The sequence below is a fragment of the Rhipicephalus microplus genome, chromosome X (assembly GCF_043290135.1).
Source record: "Rhipicephalus microplus isolate Deutch F79 chromosome X, USDA_Rmic, whole genome shotgun sequence".
NCBI lineage: Eukaryota > Metazoa > Arthropoda > Arachnida > Ixodida > Ixodidae > Rhipicephalus > Rhipicephalus microplus.
In genome coordinates this window covers 196,373,192-196,394,008 of record NC_134710.1, presented here as the reverse complement: position 1 = coordinate 196,394,008, position 20,817 = coordinate 196,373,192, and the positions used below count along the sequence as shown (strand labels likewise).

Here is a 20,817-nt window from a genome sequence, read left to right as displayed (position 1 = left end):
AACAAAGCGAACTTAATTCATGCAGCGTCTCAGCGGCAACGCCGCCAGTCCGACTTCGAGCTGAGAGCTCGAGAAGCTGCAGCAATACGGCAACGTCGACAAGCAGACCTGGAGCTGAGAGCGCTGAAACATTTATCGAACATTGTCATTTCATGGTTGATTAATAGAATGCCGCACGCTCCGCCGCGGTAGTCTAGTGGCTAAGGTATTCGGCTGGTGACTTGCAGGTCGCGGGATCAAATCCCGGCTTCGGCGGCTGCATTTTCGATGGAGGTGAAAATGCTGTAGACCCGTGTGCTCAGATTTGGGTGCACGTTAAAGAATCCCATTTCCGGAGCCCTCCATTACGGCATCTCTCATAATCATATGGTGGTTTCGGGACACCCCACATATAAATCAATCATGGTATGCTGAATGGTGATTCACCCTATCGTCCTCATTCATTTAGTGGATATATGCATGGAGTTTTTAAAATTAAGAGTCGTCTGTGTGGCGCATCAGATCAGCTCCGCGCGGGAGGTGACTCTTTCCGCCCAGGAAACGATGGACAATTGTTCTTCCCGGTAGGGAGTTCTGATAAGGTAACGATAACTTTAAAGGAGCTGGTAAAAAAAGAGGTTTATATTTCTTCTTACAATTATGAAAAATAATCGATTGCTTTTAAAAATTGTTACGTTCTGATTACTTACATTTTCCAGTAATTTATTACAGGTAATCAATTACGTTTCTCCCCATAATATAAAGTTTTAACCAGACTTCTGGGGCAGTTCTCGTCCCGAAAAATATACGACCACTCTGTATGGACTCCTCGTCCTCTCATACTAGGGGTCCTTACAGTTTTCAGACAGACAGACAGACAGACAGACAGACAGACAGACAGACAGACAGACAGACAGACAGACAGACAGACAGACAGACGTTTCGCCACTCATCACCGTACACTCCCTGGATATGCTGTGATTTTGTTGGTTCAGCCATCTCATTCCTTTTCCCCTGTGGCATCCTACAAGAGCCAAAGTGCTTTCACTAGCTCACGCCACCACGAGCCACGGGGCACAACCATAGCGTGGGTCACTAGCGATATGACACAAACGCAGCGCGGGTGCTGGGTATCTGGTATGTCAGCTTGCAGCTGCATCTGCACAGAGCTTATAGACGAAGCAGGCAAGGTGACGGTGAGCTAAAGCAACATTTATGCAGAAAATAATACGTTACGTGTCACATATTCAGCACTAGGGCTGACACCCTATTGGGCTCACACTGAGGTGTGACGATAACTTTGGATTTCATCGGTTGCTCTCGTCTGCACACAGTTTGGTTCTCTTATAGCCCCTGGGGTTCTCTTCATCATTCAGTAAATCAAAGCATCCAATCAGTAACCATCATTGGTCGCTGGCTGGAATTGGACCCTTGGATGAGAGGGCTTGCCGCGCGTTGCGTGGGGATTGGCCGTCGATTAGTTCAAGCGCACCGCAAAAGTTGCTGTGGATTGCATGAGACTCGCGCCATGGTTGACGCCCGTTGCATCTGGTAGCTCGCAAGTATTGACGCTGGTTGCATCAGCCACTCTGCTGATGTTCACGCCACTTGCATCAGACATTCTACCAGCTCGAATACTTGGCCGGAGCAATGAAGTTGCGTTGGAATATTCGGCATAACACGGACGACGATGCAGCGTGACGCGCACGCTCGCGACCTTGCGGGGCATGCAGGTCTTGAGTCAGGCTACCACGCTTCAGGATCAGCCATATTGCGTTCTTCACATGATATATCGTAATTATAAGAATAGAGGGATGGGTCGGGTGTACTTCGTTGCAATAAGTTGTCAGGGACGTAACTAGATACACCAGACAGCTGCATGTAATTCGTACGATGCACTGTCAGACTTTACCGAACGTCGCTACACATGGCAATCTTGCCATGTACTATCAACAGCAAAAGTTTGCGGGGTGTTTGATCCACAACAAAGGCGAATTTCTGATATATCATTGCTTAATTCTTGTAATAGAGCTGGTGACTGTACAGGTCAGAATACCAAGTGCGGTATACAACATTCATTTCGAAATGATACATTCCCAGACAAAGCGGGAATTTAGCTTTATTGAACATTTCGTGGCCTGCAAGCGTTTATTTTTGATAGTACATGATCACCTTTGGGGACCAAACATTTTTACGTTCAGCATGTACTTCGGTTCACACGCTGACTACCTTTAACATTATCACATCTCTCCTGCAGGACGATAACAGACCTGCGATACATCGCCGGCACAGAAACGGAGTCTCCAGTTACCACCTACGTCGACAGGTTTATGAAAGACAACAAGATCAACAACACAAAGATCTTCACCTACGTTGTCAGCCTCTCCCATCCAAGCACAACAGAAAGGAACAGGGTAAACGCACAATCGTGTCAACTCTTCATATACGTATAGCTCACTGAAAATGTATTCGTTGCACACATCTGAGTGCACTGGTTGCCTAAATATGAGTGGTATTCAGTGTCGCTTTATAGCGTGACATGATCTTCACAGTCATGTAGAGAGAATTATTGAATGAAACCACATTTATTACACCTTTTTTCGCACCGAGGGCGCTGCGGTGTACACGGGCAGAGCACTATAGCAGAGGGAGGAGTGGCTTATGTACCTAAGTGTGTTTCCATTGAGTATGTCCTCTAGATTCATCCCCAGAGACATAGCTTGGTAGTCTGTGTATGAGGCTAAGTACATGCATGCAACGCTGCTGCTTGATATCCATTCGCGATCAGATAATGAGCAGGATGGCTCACAAGCGCTAGCATAAGATCGTTGCTCTGATAAGCTTGTTCGCGCTGCGCCATTTCCCAGCAATGACATTTTACACAGCGGCATAACGCTCTTACAACTTACATTGCAAGGCAGGGTGACTAATTTGACCGACTTTTGATCCTTTATTGTGAACGCCTTGCAACGCTCATTAATTCGTCACGTCCTCTTTGCAGCTGGTGTTTACTGATCCAAGCGGCAACATTTTAGACATCACTGATGAGGAGCCGTCCTATCTTGGGAAAAACGTGGGACCTCAGCTGGCGTACAGCGCCTACGGAAGGGCCGGAAATGTGACGGTAAGACGCGCTTGTTTTACATACGAATGTGTCGCAACTCGAATGACGTGATTCCACGTGGTAAAGGTGTACGGACAAAGGAACATTCAACGTCGTATTAAGGACAATATTAACAAGCTTTCCAGGTTACCTTGACGAAATATTACGTTTCAGAATTCACAAATGACTCACCGTCAAGATTATTAGTTCATACAGCATTATCGCTACACTCATGACTGCGGCCGGCTGCATGCTCGGACACAATTTCACCAAGAAAAACCGATGTGTGGTGGATCACGTGACTGATGATGAACAAAAGACTCGAGATTAGCAGATAGTTTGATCGCTTCCATTATAAAGAAACTCCTAAAAAAAGAATTAACAGGAACCGAAAGGTAATTGCAGAACCTAAACGAAAATATGAAGAGTGGCCAATTGTATAACCTGTATACGTTCATGCTGCAACGCAAGAACACCAGATGGTCCAAATGTCCGCAGCCATATTGTGGTTTCGGTACGTAAACGGCAATTCTTCTTCTTCTTCTTCTTCTTCTTCTTCTTCTTCTTCTTCTTCTTCTTCTTCTTCTTCTTCTTCTTCTTCTTCTTCTTCTTCTTCTTCTTCTTCTTCTTCTTCTTCTTCTTCTTCTTCTTCTTCTTCTTCTTATTATTATTATTATTATTATTATTATTATTATTATTATTATTATTGACTAAAAACTGTTGAGAGCAGGCACGGTAAGAAGCAGACTAATACTTCCTTGTGGCCCCGCCGCGGTGGTCTAGTGGCTAAGGTGCTCGGATGCTCACCCGCAGGTCGCGGGATCGAATCCCGGCTGCGGCGGCTGCGTTTCCGATGGAGGCGAAAATGCTGTAGGCCCGTGTGCTCAGATTTGGGTGCACGTTAAAGAACCCCAGGTTGTCAAAATTTCCGGAGCCCTCTACTACGGCGTCTCTCATAATCATATGGTGGTTTTCGAAAGTTCAGCCCTACATATCAATCAATCAATTCTCAGGCTGCAACCGAGTGTAATGGAAAAGACAGTCCATGTCGAGCCGCGGTGCATGCGCCGTGTCGCAGCGCGCGATCACGTACCGCCGTAACACAGGCTTGAGTGATAGCATCTCACTTGTTTCCAGGGCCAGGGCAATCGCTGGCGTATTTTAGGCCATGGTGTAAGAATGCTTTAGCTGAGCGAACACCGCGGCGTGGGCGCTTGACGAGCAGGAACTGATTATGTTCTCGTTGGCAGCATGCCGATAGATGGCTCGCTGTACTGCGGACCGTGGCGGGCTGCTGGCAAATTTCACAAAGCACATCTGGCACATGGGCGATGGTTTCCAAATCAGAGAAAACCGGGTTATCGCACAATTTCAATCACCCAACACGCATAGAGTAATGCCGCAAAGAGGGGGTTATAAATGAGGAGGTTTACGGCGCGGCGAGGGTGTTGGGGCGACGATAAGTAAGCGCCACCTTTTTCTACGTCACGGGGATTTCCAACACCGATAGGGGGGGGGGGGCAGAACGACCCTTTACCCCTATAGTAGGGTAAAGCCCCTGTGAGTATAGGGGCTTTACCGAGGCGAAGTTTGCAGCGCCATATCTCAGGCTTCCAGGCAGCAGATAGTCCCGGAGTTCACTCACCTAAAGTATTCTTGCACCGTGGTTTAGGCTAAGACTGCTATAGCCTTTCTAGTAAGGTGCTCACCTACAACGGCTCATAGAATGTATTGCGTGTAACTTCGTCGGCGCTGCAGCTCGGAAACTTCTGACAAAAAAAAAAAAAGCTTCGTGGCTTTTTCTATGCTACCATTCCGTGATTAGACACTGTGACCGGTGACTCTTCAGCTGCACTAAAGAACAGCAATCATGAAGATTGGCTCCCAGTTCATTTAAAGTGAAAACATCGCGGTGCCGCGCTGAGAAGGAAGACCGCACCATATAACTGCCCACTGTGAAGTTGTCAGTCAGTGCTTGTATATATGTCTTTTTAGCTCTCTCTCGTCATTTTAGCACCGTTTTCATGAGCATGCGTAACCAGCCAGCCTAAGCGAGATGCATTTCTACTATATATGCGTGTTGTTTGCCGTGACTGACGCCGTGCAGGATACAAGGATTATGTACGGCAACCGGTGCTTCCAAGAGGACCTCGACTACCTCATGAGCCTCGGTCCCTCTCTGTGGTCCTCTACGCTGCTCTGCCGCTACAGCACCACCGACAGCCCCGGCGTGGCTGTTGCCGCGGCCGCGAACCGAGGCGCGCACGCCGTGCTCTTGTTCAGCGACCCGCGCGACATCTCGGGTGGAGGCGGAAGCAGCGCCTTCCCGCAGTCCTGGTGGATGCCTCCCACGGCCATTCGCCGCGCCAGCGTGCGCATGCCGCACGACATCGGCGACCCCGCCACCCCCGGATTCGCGTCCCGCTGTGAGATGTCCCCGCCTACTCATTGTCACCGCACAAACGACAGTTGCTGGACGCGCTAATTTGCGTTTATTTACTTATTTATTTGTTTATTTTCCCATTATGCAGCTTCGTTACAAGGCTGTATCAGGAATGGGTAAAGAGCAAGATACTATAAAGAGTGAAAAATGAGAAAACAAGTGACATACATGAAATGACAATTTTTGAAAGAAATTTACCTTTTAAGTGCACAGGGAATGTTTCAGAAAGAAGGATATGACAGAGCGTACCTGTCTTCTTTCTGAAACTTATCCTGCGCACTAATAAAGTGAACTTCTTTCAAAAATGCAATACCAACCAGTCCCAGTAGCCACTCTTTTAAGTCAGCGGAATGCAAATAATACATAAACAGTTATATATTAACAATGTAAAGCAAGAAGCAATGATCAGGGTGTACTGTCTTTCAGTGCCTAGTGCCTTCGACAATTCATCTTTCTCTAAAGAACGAATGGTATATTTCAAACTTCAGTACATTGGGGGAGGGGGGTAGTGGATTTTAACAAGTCAGTGCGATAATGAAAAACAGATACGTAGAGTGAATGGCATTTTCTGGTGGATGTTAATTTTTTAGGTAGGTGTTATTTACTTGTCATGCGACGAATATTATATACTTCATGTCTCGAAAATTCGCAGTTGCATTCGGCGCAAGTCGCGAGCACGCACTAAGCGGGCGAGAAAAGAGCCGGCAGTGCAAAGTGCAGACTTGTTTAGCCAACCACCTGTTTGTGCGCAGCTAACCTGGAGCTCGCAAAGTTTGCCAGCTGTCCAACTAACGGTTGCGGTGAACCGTAAATATTATTAGATCTCCAGCTGCCGTTGTATCACAACCAAAATCGAATCCTACACAACAACTGAGTGCATAATCTAGCGCTACCGAGATTGGTCGAGGCTCGCACGACACATCCCCCGTTCGTCACATACGCACGAGCATCGACCCATCTCGTGTGGCAAAAAAATGCTACTTCGCTTTAGGACGGCTACAAGGTATATCGCGCACAGCGGGCGTGACTTTCCATTTTGCTTTTGCCTTTTACAGACGCCTTCAGTGACCTACACAGGACACACATGAGTGAAACGTTGGTGCCTAAGATCCAAGTCCACCCCATCAACTCCATGGATGCAGCGGAGCTCTTCAAGTACGATGTTTTAAATGCCAAAGGAATGCAAAAAAAAAAGCGAAGGCACATCAGGCATAATTTTAATTTGAAGATTATGTTCTCATGGCCTCTGAAACTTTGCGCGCGCACTTCCGGGGCCATAATTTACTACATGGTGCCACCGCACTGTGGCCATACCCGCATTGTGGCCTTTGGCAGCGCTTGTCGGTAGGTCCCCATCCGTGCCGCGTTGTCTGCTCGGCGTCCCCATAGCGTCTGCGCACATGCATTGGCGAGTGACGACCGCGCCGGAAGGAGGTCAACATGGTGGTACCTGTGGAAGCGGTATCCTCCCCCCCCCCCCCTCCCGAATCGATCACGTCGTCGTAGTGCGCTGTGCGACTCACAAGGCTTTTGTTTGCGCTACCTGCCCTGAAGCTTCAAGACCAATGCACTCGTCAGTATTTCTTAGTTTTTTCAAGATTAATTATCAGATTATCAGGCATGGCTAATATCAATTATAAAGACAGAACATAACTGATGCTCTATTCCCAGCATGAGATGACACGAAAAACTAGCCGAATATTGCAGTTGGCAAACATCAAGCTGAATTTCAGATGGAAGCGGGTGGTCGCATCATCATGGGTGCTGCCATGTTGACTTGTAACCCCAGCTGCTGGTGGTTGCTAATACAACTAAAGACACACGTCAAAAACAAGTAGAAGAAAACATACAACTTATTACTGTGGCGTAGTACGCACCAAAGAAACGCATATAACTCAACGTTATCCACTTTTAAGTGACTACATTTAGACTGAATGTTTTGCTGCGTATGTGACTTGCTCACACTTTGCCGCAACGAGCTTGATCGTTCCGGAAGCTTCGCTGGCGCCACGCGTTGGCGGAGGGCGTCATCTACGATCACGTGATCAAACATAGCCGCGCTCGTCTGCCGCTGTGGAAAATAGTATACAGAGACTAAAGCACACAAATTATATGATCACCGTTGTCAGATAGCCCGACAATAATTTTACCTACACTGTCGAAAAGTGCACAAGCAACCTTTCTGTGACGGACATGTTTTTTTTTTACTATATTACCGATTCACATAAACTCAAAGATCAGAAGAAAGACTTGCAACAACTAAAAACTGTTTACACCGCTGATAAGAGGAACTGGTTGCAAGAGAAATGAATGCCGTATATACGAAAACCAGACAAATGAAATCTAAAAACCTAGAAACGTTAGATATGGCCATGCAAGAAGCCAACTTTCCTGTTCGAAAGAACGCCATGGCGTACTTACGCACTTGTCATTGCCTGATGAAATAGGCATCAGTAAGTTTTTTTTTTCTTTTGTTATCACATGACTTTGTCATTAGTCTGTCTTTGTCGAAAACAAGCAGGCGCAGCTCGTGCATTGAAAATTCGAGGGCCAAATTATTGTTACACCTTAGTGCTCTTGTGCGTTCAATTATGCGTCGTCCTGTTTGCCTGATGTGCACTCCACCACATAATGCGATGCGGTCCCAACAGCAGGTACACATTTACCGAAATCATTTGCACGCTAATTTTCGCACTCACTGTCTTCTATTTGTCAAACTTGCAAGGCGATAAAAACGCTACACCCACACCGTACCTACTCTCGACCTTTTGTGAGAGTTTTAGGCCACCGTTTTGTACGCTTAGACTCTATAAAGTTTCGCTAACATTTACATATCTGCCCTCTGTCTCAATTAGTTACCTTTTCTTAAGATTTATGGCCACCTACTTTCTGCATTATTCAGGCGACTGGAAGGACCAGAGTGCCCAGAAAAGTGGGTGCCGGAATTGGGCGTAGCATGTCGTCTTGGAGCCGAAACCAGAGGAACGTAAGTGGACTTACGCAATACTGCGCTTTTCATGTACTTTCTTCTCCCTTTATATATATATATATATATATATATATATATATATATATATATATATATATATATGCTTACAAATCGAACCGTTTCTCGATGTAAATTCGAGATTGAGGGGGCGAAATTTACTAAACGGAAACGGCACAAAAAGTGCAAAACAAAAACAAGGCTCTGAGCAAAGCAAACCTATTTAAGGTGGTCAGTGGGAACTTGGGCTTTCCTACTTTAGCACTGTCGAAAGGCGCAGAACGAACCAACGAACCATTTGTTCGCACCGCAAAATTCCACCTCTGTTTAGTTTGTGTAGCCACTAGTTTGCTTGCTAATTTCGAGCATGAGCTCGTTTGCACTGTTTTCTTTCTGTGTCGTATTGCAAGTAGACGATCACGGTAAATACTTGCACGCGGTATCACTATGTACTGGGCAATTGTCTAGCGTTTAGCGGCATGAAATAAAATCTCTCCCATGACGTTAAGGTGCTTTGCGCCAACGTGGTATTTCGCTTATTCTTTACACTGCTATTTCGCTCAAGTCATGGTATCCGCCCAGTCAGTTTAAGGGCTGTTTCACTTAAAAGCGTGGTGGTTTGGCTAGTTAGTAGGTCATCACAATTGTTATAGCGTGAGCTCAGATCGGCGTCAAAACGTGGCAAAAGCAACTTAATTGGCTTGTTTATTAGGAATAATCTGAAGTCTCTAAGGATTCCCGCAGGTCGCGGGACTGAATCTCGGCTGCGGCGGCTGCATTTTTGATGGAGGCAGAAATGTTGTAGGCCCGTGTGCTCAGATTTGGGTGCACGTTAAAGAACCCCAGGTGGTTCGAAATTTCCGGATCCGTCCCCTATACGGCTTCTCTCATAAATATATGGTGCTTTTGGGACGTTACACTCCACATATCAATCAATCAAGTCATTGTTTTAGTGTACCTTACCTCTACGTTCTTTAAATGGATTGATTGCATCTATCTGCAGAAAAAAAAAGGTCTTTCAGTCGGCTCGTGCTCGCATAGCACCTTCACAGAATGGTCTCTTGTTGGCCAAAATGGGCAATATACTGCAGAATAAAGGTACGCATGTCATCAAAGTATTCAGATACATAGATTATTCTTAGGGTTGTTCTGAATCCTTCCAGTTCCACACGATATCGGCCCAAACGTTAAGCGTGTTTGAAGATTGTTTGAAGTCTCATGTGCTCACACATAAGATGCCCTAGAATGACACGTTACGTTTTTACATTTAAGACTGTTTTTTAACACACAGCATGTTTGTTGGCGTTACGAACCACGTGCTCAGAAACCATTGCCTCCTTTTTCTTCCGCTCACAGCAAGCTAGATAGTAAAGTGAGGCATAACACGGACATGCCTTGAGAATGCTTTGAACAGGTCGTGCCATCACAGTAATTCTGCGAGCTTCAAAGCTCAATTGCCCCGGCTTATGGCTTTCGGTTTACCTGAGGCGCTTATCGCCTCTGTCGCTGAGTCTATGCTCCGACTAAGCACAAACAAGGACATGATCCGAGCAACACGCGAAAAGAGCATGAAAGGATAGCTGTTGTTTCAAACACCGCCTCAAGAGAATTGGAAAACACGTGGGCGTTCGTGTGCTATTTCCTATACACCGCTCAAATGAATTGGTCTTACGTAATCGACAAACCCCGTCAAGACGCAGTCATCCACCGATTGTAACGTTAAATATAGGACTAGGTATGTGCATTCATGCGATGTTCCCGGGAAGTTCTCTGTATAGGGTCCTCTTTTCCTGTGGCGCAGGTTATGTCGGAAAGGCTGGTAGGTGTCTGAATGATCAACTGAAGGAACATGCTAACAATGTTAGAAGAGAGGCGCACAGCATTGCACTGCGTGCAGCTGTGCACCTCTCTTCGAGGACCACAGTGACGCTGTATAAGCACAGAGATGATCACACCCGAATCATCGTCGAGGCCGCGCAGGTGGCACGCGAACAGGATTCATTCGTTAACGAGCATTTCTTGTTATCATCCGAGAAGGAATTGAGATTCTTCGAAAGCATCAGTAGCCCCGCCGTGGTGGTCTAGGGGCTAAGGTACTCGGCTGCTGACCCGCAGGTCGCGGGATCGAATCCCGGCTGCGGCGGCTGTATTTACGATGGAGGCGGAAATGCTGTAGGCCCGTGTGCTCAGACTTGGGTACACGTTAAAGAACCCCAGGTGGTCTAAATTTCCGGAGCCCTCCACTACGGCGTCTCTCATGATCATATGGGTTTTCGGACGTTAAACCCCACGTATCAATCAAAGTATCGGTGCGCACAACTATAGTGATAGTTCTTTTAGCCATCAGTTTTGTTTCTTGTTTTTATTTTGTCAGTTTGCCCTACTCATCTTTGCGTTGCTCAACTTTTGTCAATTTGTTTTTTGTTTCCTATACAAGTTTTGACGCTCTGCAGAATAAACGCAGTTGGAAAATACAGCGTTCGTCCTCTAGTCCTTTCGTCGTCGTTCTGTGCTCGCACTATAACAACGGGCCGTTTAACATGTTTCGTAACGTGGCCACGTTTGTTACCATGATTGTGCGATGTGCGGCCCGCAAGTAACAAAAACAGGGCTCACTTTCTTCCGACTCAAACAGCGTATAGCACTCGACGGCCGCACAGGATATCTTTCTGTGGGCATACTTCTGCCAATCTCGCAGATTATCACCGATAGCGAAGACGTGTAAGGCGTTGACCCTGTAGCTGATGGTGAACGTATCGTAGCAGTATGACGGTGTGTATATAATAGTTTTTGGTATAATTTTCACCCAACGTTTTTTTTTTTTTTTGGTCATCATGGCAAACTCTCCAAGGCTCGCATTTTGAAGCCGAAACAAACACTCACCATCTCACGCATGCTGTGTTTTGACGCGATAGCGTTAAAGAGCTCGTGTCGCAGAAAACCCGCCGCTGGCGTCGGCCCTATTGGTTGTGAACGAAAAATCAAATCGTCTGTGCGTCTGTGACCGAAAAATCAAGTTACCGAGATAGCCGCGGGAGGCCGCTACTTGTCCACGCGTGCGCACGCGATCACACTGGAAAAAGCCACGCATTCGAACAAAAAAAAGTGCTCGAGGTCACTAGACGCGGTAGTTTCTTTGTCCTGCCACCCCCCCTGCGCTTAGCTTCCAGTGGTTTCCTCGGGACGAGTGAAGATATAATGCAATTGCAGCATGCGACCAACCTTTATAACTCCACTTGCACTTGACGGATTCTTAAAATTTTTTCAGCGTTGAATTTGTGAGGCAATAAGCTCTTCTAGTGAATTCATTCCATGGTTACTTGAAAAAGTGTTTCAGGGCCCTTTTAACGCATTTTGTTTGACAGGTGTCACGATGAAAACGAGCCCATTCAGCGATAACAGCGCGCGCTGGTTTAATCTACTGTGTGCGCGTTTTTGTGCGTGCGTGTATGTAACAAAACATACGAATAAGTATGCACATAGCGGTTGATTGGTGCACTAGGGGCCAGATTTCACTATCGCGTTCAACTTTTAAAGGGGAAGCTTAAGGGTCCCCCAGTTTTTATTTTCATCCCCGAGTGGCCGCGCTAGATCAGCAGGCTGAGGTGCCGCGTTGCTAAGCTCAAAGTCGCCGTTTCGATTTCCAGCCAATGCGGCCGCATTTCGGTGAAAGCGAAATAACTAATAACACTCATACATGCTAAGGCGCATGTCAAAGAACCCCTGCAGTGGCCTCTCACTATGGCGCACCTCATGATCAAGTCATGGTTTCGACATGCGAAACCTCATGCATTAACTATTTTCATCGCCATCCTCTATTAGCACGTATCACCCTCGCCGTTGAGAAATAGACAAGTGCAAACCTATAGTGGAAACACATATCGGTGAAGTGGAGAAATTCCACAACTCTCGAACGATAACGACGACGCCGAGGGTGCGATGCGTTTCCTCTAGTTGCATGTTTCCTTATCGTCAGCGACAGAAAAAGATAACAATTGCGGGAGATAACACAGCGCGCCGCTGGTGTTCGCGCGTGTGGGCCGTTAGTCAGTCCGGAAACGCCCGTGCCGAGTCACAGATCAGAGTACGCCACGTATACGGGGCTCGGCTGCTAGGTCGTGGTTTCGATCCCGATCATGGCGGTCACATCCTTATGGAGGAGAAATGCTAGAGGCCAGTGCATAGGCGCTGTCAATGCACGCTAAAAAACACCAAATCCCTCCCCTCTCATGTTTTGGTTGGTGCAGATGACTGAGGCGCAAAAAACATTTCGTAAAATGGGAAGAGAAGAACTTCCCGTTTCACTAAATGTTTTTGCGCCTCTGTCATCTGTACCAACTCACCCAAAAACAAGTCCTTTTGACATGTTTTGGTCTTTTCGTTTCAATAAATTTTGTTGTTAGTCTTTATAGTCCCAGCGACTGCTAACCCTAAGGTGGCGGAATCGAATTCCGGCGGTGGCGGCTGCGTTTTCGGTGGAGGCGAAAATGTTTTTAGGCCCGTGTATTTTAAATTTACGTGCACGTCAAACAACTCCAGATGGTCGAAATTTCCGACATCTCTCATAACGATCATAGTTTTGGGGCGCTAAACCACCTTTTTTTCACGTCCTCAACAAGTTCGCAGCACTGCCTTTTTCCAACACCGGATGGCCGGAATTTTCAGGACCCTCCTTTCTTGTGACATTCCTCACGATCATATCGTGGTTTTTGCGCATAAAACCTCGGATATTATTATTCAGTTACAGATGAGAGGTGAATGAACCGCACTTGAAAAAAGAAAACGGCACTAAAAATGAAGGTATATGTTCATATATGTACGGATCGTAGAATGCACATTGAAATCGTCTTTGTTTTTGACAAGACAAGGCTTGGGGCTAACTCTGTGGTGTCCCTACGGTTTCCATGATGAGGTGTGGTGTACTGTTTAGACAGGCTCACAAAGTGTCAGACTGCGACACCTAAGGTACGAGCGTTATTTGGAAGCGGCGGTTACTTGTTAGTACGCATTTAAGGGGAGATGAGATTCGAAAAAAAAATGTTCCGTTAATCTGTAGCTTAGAGCAGTGAAGTTTTCTGCTGTATATTAAAGATTTGATGCTGATTTCAAATACATAATTAGTTTTATTGTAAAAAGCACACGTTCAATTTTGTGCCATGACAATGTGTAAAATATAGTTCGTTCCGGCCAAAGTTTTTATGCCCCTAAACTTTTCTGGTTCTGAGCCTTTCATTCCTCATATCACTCCGCAATAAATGTAAAATGAAAATAACAGGCAAAAAAGTAAGAATGAACGTGTAAATCATTTTAATGGACAAGCAAAATTCTAATATGAAAAGCCTTAGAATGCTCAGCATGTGCTAATTGTTTACTCTAGAACCATAATAGTTATTTAAGTGATATCAAGTTCTAAGAAATAATTGCACTCTTCACTTGCTTTGAAATATGTGGTTAAAATTTCCTCCTGATCTGATGACCATAAGTACGAAAAACGAGGTGTTCAAGATAACAGAGCTGCCCAGAAATGAATCTCGAGAAAACAGCATTTTAAAAGTATAAATGAAAGCTCATCTATGTGACAAAAATATTTTTTATTTCTACCATCATGAGAGCTTAGAAATTGTGGTTATTTTGCGCATGTGGCTTCTGTTAACTGCTCATGCGAAATGCAGTGTCAAACAGCCGGGGAACAATTTCCAGGGGACTCTAGACAATGAGCTATATATAGTTTTTAGTAACCATTTTGTGCTCTCTATAAAATATTTTAACCTACTCCAAGTTTACAGTCATCACTTTTTTGTCGGAAATGTAGAGAAACAAAACTTGTGAACGCAAATAAGAACGAAAATTTTGTAATTTTAGAAAAAAATGCGTCTTCCCTTCAATGAGGAAAGTACATTACGATATTTATAAGCGTCAGAACCAACTGGCATTGACAAAAACTTTTTTTTCACTTCTTACATTACTTTTTGTGAAGATTTAAAAAAGTATGAATGGGAAGTTAATAAGTAGTAATGATTACGAGCATGTGCATGCCCAAGAGCGTCCACAGAATTTTTCGCAGAGGGGTGCATCCGCAGGCAGTAGAGGGAGAGGGGGTGGCGTCGAGCATGGGCAGCCTTTCACTTCTGTGTCATGAACGGCAAGATTAGTCAGTATACTGTGTAATGTGCAAAGTTGGCAGGTAATAATGAAGGCCATTTCACACACATATGGGGGACCTGAGTGTGCTTATCGAGTTGTGTAGCTTACTGCTATGCTGTATAAAAAAATATACAAAATTCTAAACGGGGTAGGGCGTGGCTGCCCACCCTTGAACCCCCCTCCGGACACTTATCTGCGTCGTACGGCTGTGAAATTGAAAACATAACGCGTCTAGTTCTCTCTTATAATGGTTACAGCTGACATTGTCTGTGTATTTTGACACTGAGACAAAATCTTATTCGTAGATATATATCTTGCACTCCAATCACTAATGCGTTCTCATTTCTAACATGGACTTAATGTTTTGTTTTTGTTTTACTTTCACTATACTCATCGCAGGTTGGGCTTAATGTTTTGTTTTTGTTTTACTTTCACTATACTCATCGCAGGTTGCAAGTCCAACTCCACAACGTCATTCACGAGAGCAACATCCAAAACATCCTGGCGTTCTTCCCTGGAGAAGTCGAACCAGGTTTCATGACTTTTTTTTTGTATATCTCGACTGCGGGTTTAAAAAGGCATGCCATTCCGATGAGTGAGCATGTACACTACAAGCCAAGCGATATTCACAAATGCTCCTCCACTCGAATCTCGTCTTTTGCTTGACAGAGTTGTGCACTGCGCCACTAGTTGTGCACTGCGCCACTACTTGACTGAAAATGACGCTGTGCTTCTTTAGAATCACTGGAGTTTATCGTTGAGTGCAGTCACTTGCTCTGCCTAGAGACGGCGATTCCATCAACTTTCTCAAGTCAATGTGAAGATTTGAGTGAAGGGACGTTCAAGAATACGGGGGTAGAGAACTTGGGTTGTTTAGGCTTGTCTACGCGTGAACAGCTGTTACATTGTGGATTGCTGTTTGTTTCGGCACAAGATGCTTTCATCGTTTTATCTGGAAAAAAAAAAAGAAAGTAAAAATTAGATGCGATATGCTACAAACATAACACGTCCCGGAGACGTGTAGAAGACGTCATATAACAGCAACAGTCCACGCATTGAACACTGCCGATTCCATGCATGCCATTTCTTGAAGTCTTACTTCTTGCAGCAGTGTCTTTGTGCTGTAGAAATGGTGGAGCTTTACTGGCAAAATTTTTCATATTATATTCTAAAACGGTCTCTGATTTTCTCAACGACAATGTTAAAAGGCAAAGTGCTGGTTTGATGCATGCATGACTTCACTTTTTTTGTGTGGCAACGGAGAGAGATATGATATGGCGAGAATAAAGAGAACATTAAGGTCTGATAGCCAAAAAGACGAAAGAAATACGCCATTAGGAGCTCGGGTATACATATAATAGCGTCTTGTGGGAGGATAAATAATTGAACTCCGAGGAACTGTTCATAAAACTCGAAATTTAGAGTTCTAGAAACGCTATGAAACCTCGCCAGACAACTCACTTGCTCTCATCCCCTTATGAGAGCGGCTTACGTAAACCCACAAACGTTAAATGTCAACATTTCAAGTGTTGTTTTTGTACATACCTTTACATATAGCATGTATATAGATTTGTATATGGCTTTGTATATAGCTTCGTATATAATTTGTACATAGATTTGCTTGGATATTCCGATTGAAACGTCATTTTTGTCTTATGTGAGTATCGTTTGTTTTCCAAACGAGTTCAAACACATTTTACTGGAGCCTATAGAGGCCAATGAATATCAATTTCAACCGTGAGACAAGTTAGTGCATTGCGATAATAAGACACGACTAAAAAATACGTTAACAAGTATTCAGTATCAATGAATAAGTCAAGAGTATACTGTAGAAAACCACATATACAAAAAATACTGCATTTTTTAAAAGTGGTGCGTTGTTCTCAAAAGTTTGATCTTATGAGACTGTTTGAATATAGCGAACCTTTAAAGTTACTTTCATAATCAATGGCGTAATGGTCTGATTGTTTTCTTTACTTCAATTTTAATGTCAGTTTCTTAGTAAACGTTGCTGCTCATAATGTACTCCTATACTTTACTAAAATGCAGCTTAAGTTGTTAAAATGCATGTTTGCTGGATGTCACAAGTGTCAGTGTCTTCAGTTTGTTATTTATTGCGCCGAAGTTCATTTTCGCACTTAGTCCTGTTCCGACGGCCTGAGAGCTTTTTTTTGGAAGCAAAATGATGGTGCATTTTGTAAAGACACGGTCTGCGCACAGACCGGTACGTTGTGTTTGGCGTGCCCTTGGATTCGTGGGGTGGTGGCGCCGTGGCTCCGGGTTCGGCCTTGGCGCAAGCTCTGGGCCTCTGCTACATCATCAACAAGCAGTACATGAGCAGGAAGCACCCGTGGCGGCCACGCAGGACCATTGTGTTCGGCGCCTGGGACGGACACGAATTCGGCGAGGTCGGAGCCACCGAATTCCTCGAGGTGCGACTCTCACTTTCTCGTGTAGTCTCATGTTGCTGGTGGTGTGCGCCGAAATTCGGGTGTCTATGGAGTTCGAGGATTTTATGCCTGCTAGCTGACAGTGTTAAAACAGACACACATGTGATTGAATGCGGTTTTTTTTGTTGTTTCATAGGGTCAACTACACAAGATGTCAGCGAGAACAGTTGCCTACTTCAACTCGGACATCTGCACCTCAGGTCAGTCCATGCTTCGCGTGCGTCTGTCGACAGAATATGGTAAAGGATGCTCGAGATATAATTCACAGTCACTAGTTACGAAATGCATTGTTCGCCAGCACTCCGAAAGTATTTTGTTGCAGTGAGAATTTCACTCCCTCAGGATTTCATTATCACAGGTTTCGTCTGTACTAAAGTAGCAGTTGTTAGGCAGTGTTCTGGAATCATTTGAAAGAACTACTCAAATCAGTCTGAATTAGGAGAAATAGACATTTAGCAGTCATGTTACTAAGCCAATAGAAGGTATAGCCCCAATAACATCTTGACTTGGGCAAGTTGGTACATACTGGAATAAATGCAGCGCGGCTGAGACGAAGACAGGGACAGATGAAAAAACACAGCGCTCGTCTGTGTATTATGTGTCTCCCGTCTTCGTCGAAGATGCGTTGCATTTATCCGGAATACCCTGTATCGCTGTATACGCAGTCAAGTTCCGGTCCCTTTGCTAGAATTACTGCGGTCATCTGAAGTCCTATGCGTATGTGCTATCACTGACGCCTTTGTCTCTTCTGCCGAATGCAGGTCCTGAATTCTCGGTGACCGGTTCGCCTATGTTTTCGAAGCCATTCCGAGAAGCGACCAAGTGGGTAAGACGATTACCGAATATGTTTCCAGTTGCTATTTGCCGTTCCGCAAAGGGCTGGCCGAGAACGAGTTTTCTACCTACTTTTGAAGTTTGCCTCCACCCCTTGAAGGCTGTCTGTTGTCCTGGCAAAAGGCGCTGCGATGCATATGGTGGATAAACACATATGGATTGCTTTGCTATATTGCGGCGACGTGCTAGTTGATACTGTTAACGACAGTTGATCAGTGGCGTCATTGCGTGCGAACGAATGGGTCGTTTGCAATCCGCGTGTCTTTATGATATTGCATGGAGTCACCCCGCCATGCATTTCTGTAACCTCTCACTTCTAGGCTACAAGAAAGGATGCAAGTAAAAATAAGAAACAAAGGCATTGAGCATCCTCTACTTTTTGATCAACGTTTACCGTCTTAGAACACGTTGATCCAAAGGAAATATTTGACAACTGTAAGTGTTTGTCATGCAATCGAAACTTTAGCACTTTTCGTCGTACCAGTAAATGCGTTCGCAAGCTTGTTCACACGGGTCACGCTAGGTCGAGGACCCGGCTTCCAGCGAGCACACACACTAACAACTATTATTATTACTTTGTCTACGCTAAGCAAGACCCAGCATCAGCCAAGAAGGCCACGTTAAGGCCACGTTAAGCCTTGTGTCAGTGTGCGCTAAGAAAAAGTTATTATACACTTTAAGGTCTTTAAGCAGAACCAGCCTCACAACTTTTTTAACTTTAGATGACTAGAGTAAACGTATCTTTTTTTTTTCATCGTGGACTGAATGTCAGTTTAAGAGCAAGCTAGAGAACTAGAGCTTATGCTGTGTTTCAGACATTAATTTCGGTATTTCGGAACGAAAAAAAAATACCCCGTATTACCACGCCATGTTAAATCTTTCCCTTTATGATAGGATAAAACAAGAGTTTTAGGACAAAAAAAAAAGGTGAGAAACCGTTAATTTTCTCGAGGTGCACTGAGATGCTATGCCTTCAGTATCTTGCCTGAATACTTAAACAAAACATTCATGACGAACCAGTGCGATTTCTGTGTAGGCATTCGGTCTGTTACCTTAAAAGGGTTACAGCTTTTTTTTTCTTGTTTCCTACTCCGTACCACTGTGTGCTCAAAAAGCTGCAGCTGTATGCACGTTAAGTGGCGATTGCTGATACGACTGCGCTGTCAAATTGTGTGCATGTCCTATACTAGAAAGTCTGACAGAATCACCGGTGATGCAGCATGACTCCGTGACGCGTATTGTATAAGTGTATCATTCTATCTTGGCTGTCTTGGATGACGTGCAGGTGCGCGAGTTCCTATTGATATCAGGGCGCAACGTACGACAATCTTGCCGCGAGACGCGTAACTTCGTCTACGCATGCAATTGCGAAGGACAAAAAAATACCACTGCTTATGTCGCCGTGCACGCATAACGCTCGAAACCTGTTCGCCACAATGGGCTGTCGCTTGCGTTGAAGTATTACAGGGGTCTCGAATGCATGCCGAATATATTTGCTCTGTTCGTTTCTATTCGAGAGCAACCTGGACCTGAACGCATGATCACGCAATATGCTATCCTCTTACAGTTGAGTTACTCTGAGGAGAAATTTTCAGTCAATACACCAGTCATATAATTATATATATTGAGATTTTGTAACATTTTTTTCCTAGTTTTCTACTGAGAATGTTTTTTTTTTGCGTCTCGCGACCAAGAACTGTAAGCTTTTTGCGTTGCAGGCCGCTTGTGCAACGTTTTCACGCCTTGCGCTCGAACATTGCAGAAAAAAACTACCGCTTAGCAGGGGCTCTGGAACGTTAGACCACTCTATCATGTCTTTATCAGGGTTTGCTTGACCTGAAATTTACTTCACAGATGACGCAGGTGCAGGCGGGAACAAAATAAGAAAAGCTTTATGGAGCAATCACGTGATGTTCGCGCCTTCAAAATATTACTTTAGAAAATGAATTGGATCGCGGCTGCTCTTTATCTTGACTGCCATGAGTCAATTGAGGCGTAGAAGCGTTTTTGAAGGGGCCCGAGTCGGGAGAGCTAAAAATGAACTGTACTTTAGTCTCCAACTCACTAGCGTCGCCTAACTTATACTGTGGTAGACTGAAACAATCGTGGCTTACAACAATGCGATGGGTAAGGCAGTGGACTCGAGCACAGAAGGAAGTCCAGCTTTGAGGCTTGCCCTGCGACTTGGTCGGCCTTAGCAGGGAGATAATCCACAGTTTTCCGGACTAAGATGACTGCCCATTTGCGAAGGCTCTCATCTGTTTCTAATCATGTTTATTTCTTCATATCCACAAATACTTCACACAGAGGTGTACGTGCGCATAAATGGCTCAACATGCTTGCATTACAACTGAAATCATTTGTTAAAGTCACACGAATACGTGTCGTAAACTGCAATAAAGCCGCCGCCAGACTGATCACCGGGATTCCTTCCTGAATTACACTCCGAAGGAGACACTATCTGGCAAGGCCAAAAAAAAACTTCGGCACAGTACTGCACTCTTTATTGTTCACACTGTGCACATATAATTTTAATGCAACAAGTTCTCACAGATTTGTGACATCGCGCATCATGCAGACGATCTTGCGAAACACAAAATTTGTTTTGCCATTAAAGAAGAATCATCTTATAGTGAGGGGGTGCGCAAAAGAACATTAATACACGAGAAACTAACGCGGACACGGTGCAATGAATCAACTCTGAATTTATGGCAAGTACGAATATATGTGTGTTTAAGTGAATGCGCCTTGAGAAGCTATGATCAAACAAAGATGAGTTCAAGGGCGCTTCCAAGAAGTCCAAATCTGTGGCAAGTAACGTGAATATTTCGGGTTTCGCGACGCAAGAATTACTTGCTTCGTGAATGAGACACACGCA

The 20,817-nt window shown here is 44.8% G+C and overlaps 1 protein-coding gene across 1 annotated transcript in view; it reads left to right on the top strand.

Moving 5' to 3' along the window:
- The window catches only part of LOC142775916 (N-acetylated-alpha-linked acidic dipeptidase 2-like), a 43,211-nt gene that overhangs the window by 7,021 nt on the left and 15,373 nt on the right, over positions 1–20,817 (top strand). Inside the window, exons 4-12 of the mRNA XM_075878443.1 lie at positions 2,237–2,393; positions 2,981–3,103; positions 5,190–5,508; positions 6,581–6,680; positions 8,428–8,511; positions 15,105–15,187; positions 16,876–17,087; positions 17,242–17,305; positions 17,867–17,931. Coding sequence (XP_075734558.1) covers positions 2,237–2,393; positions 2,981–3,103; positions 5,190–5,508; positions 6,581–6,680; positions 8,428–8,511; positions 15,105–15,187; positions 16,876–17,087; positions 17,242–17,305; positions 17,867–17,931 — 1,207 coding nt within the window. The remainder of the gene's footprint in view (positions 1–2,236; positions 2,394–2,980; positions 3,104–5,189; positions 5,509–6,580; positions 6,681–8,427; positions 8,512–15,104; positions 15,188–16,875; positions 17,088–17,241; positions 17,306–17,866; positions 17,932–20,817) is intronic.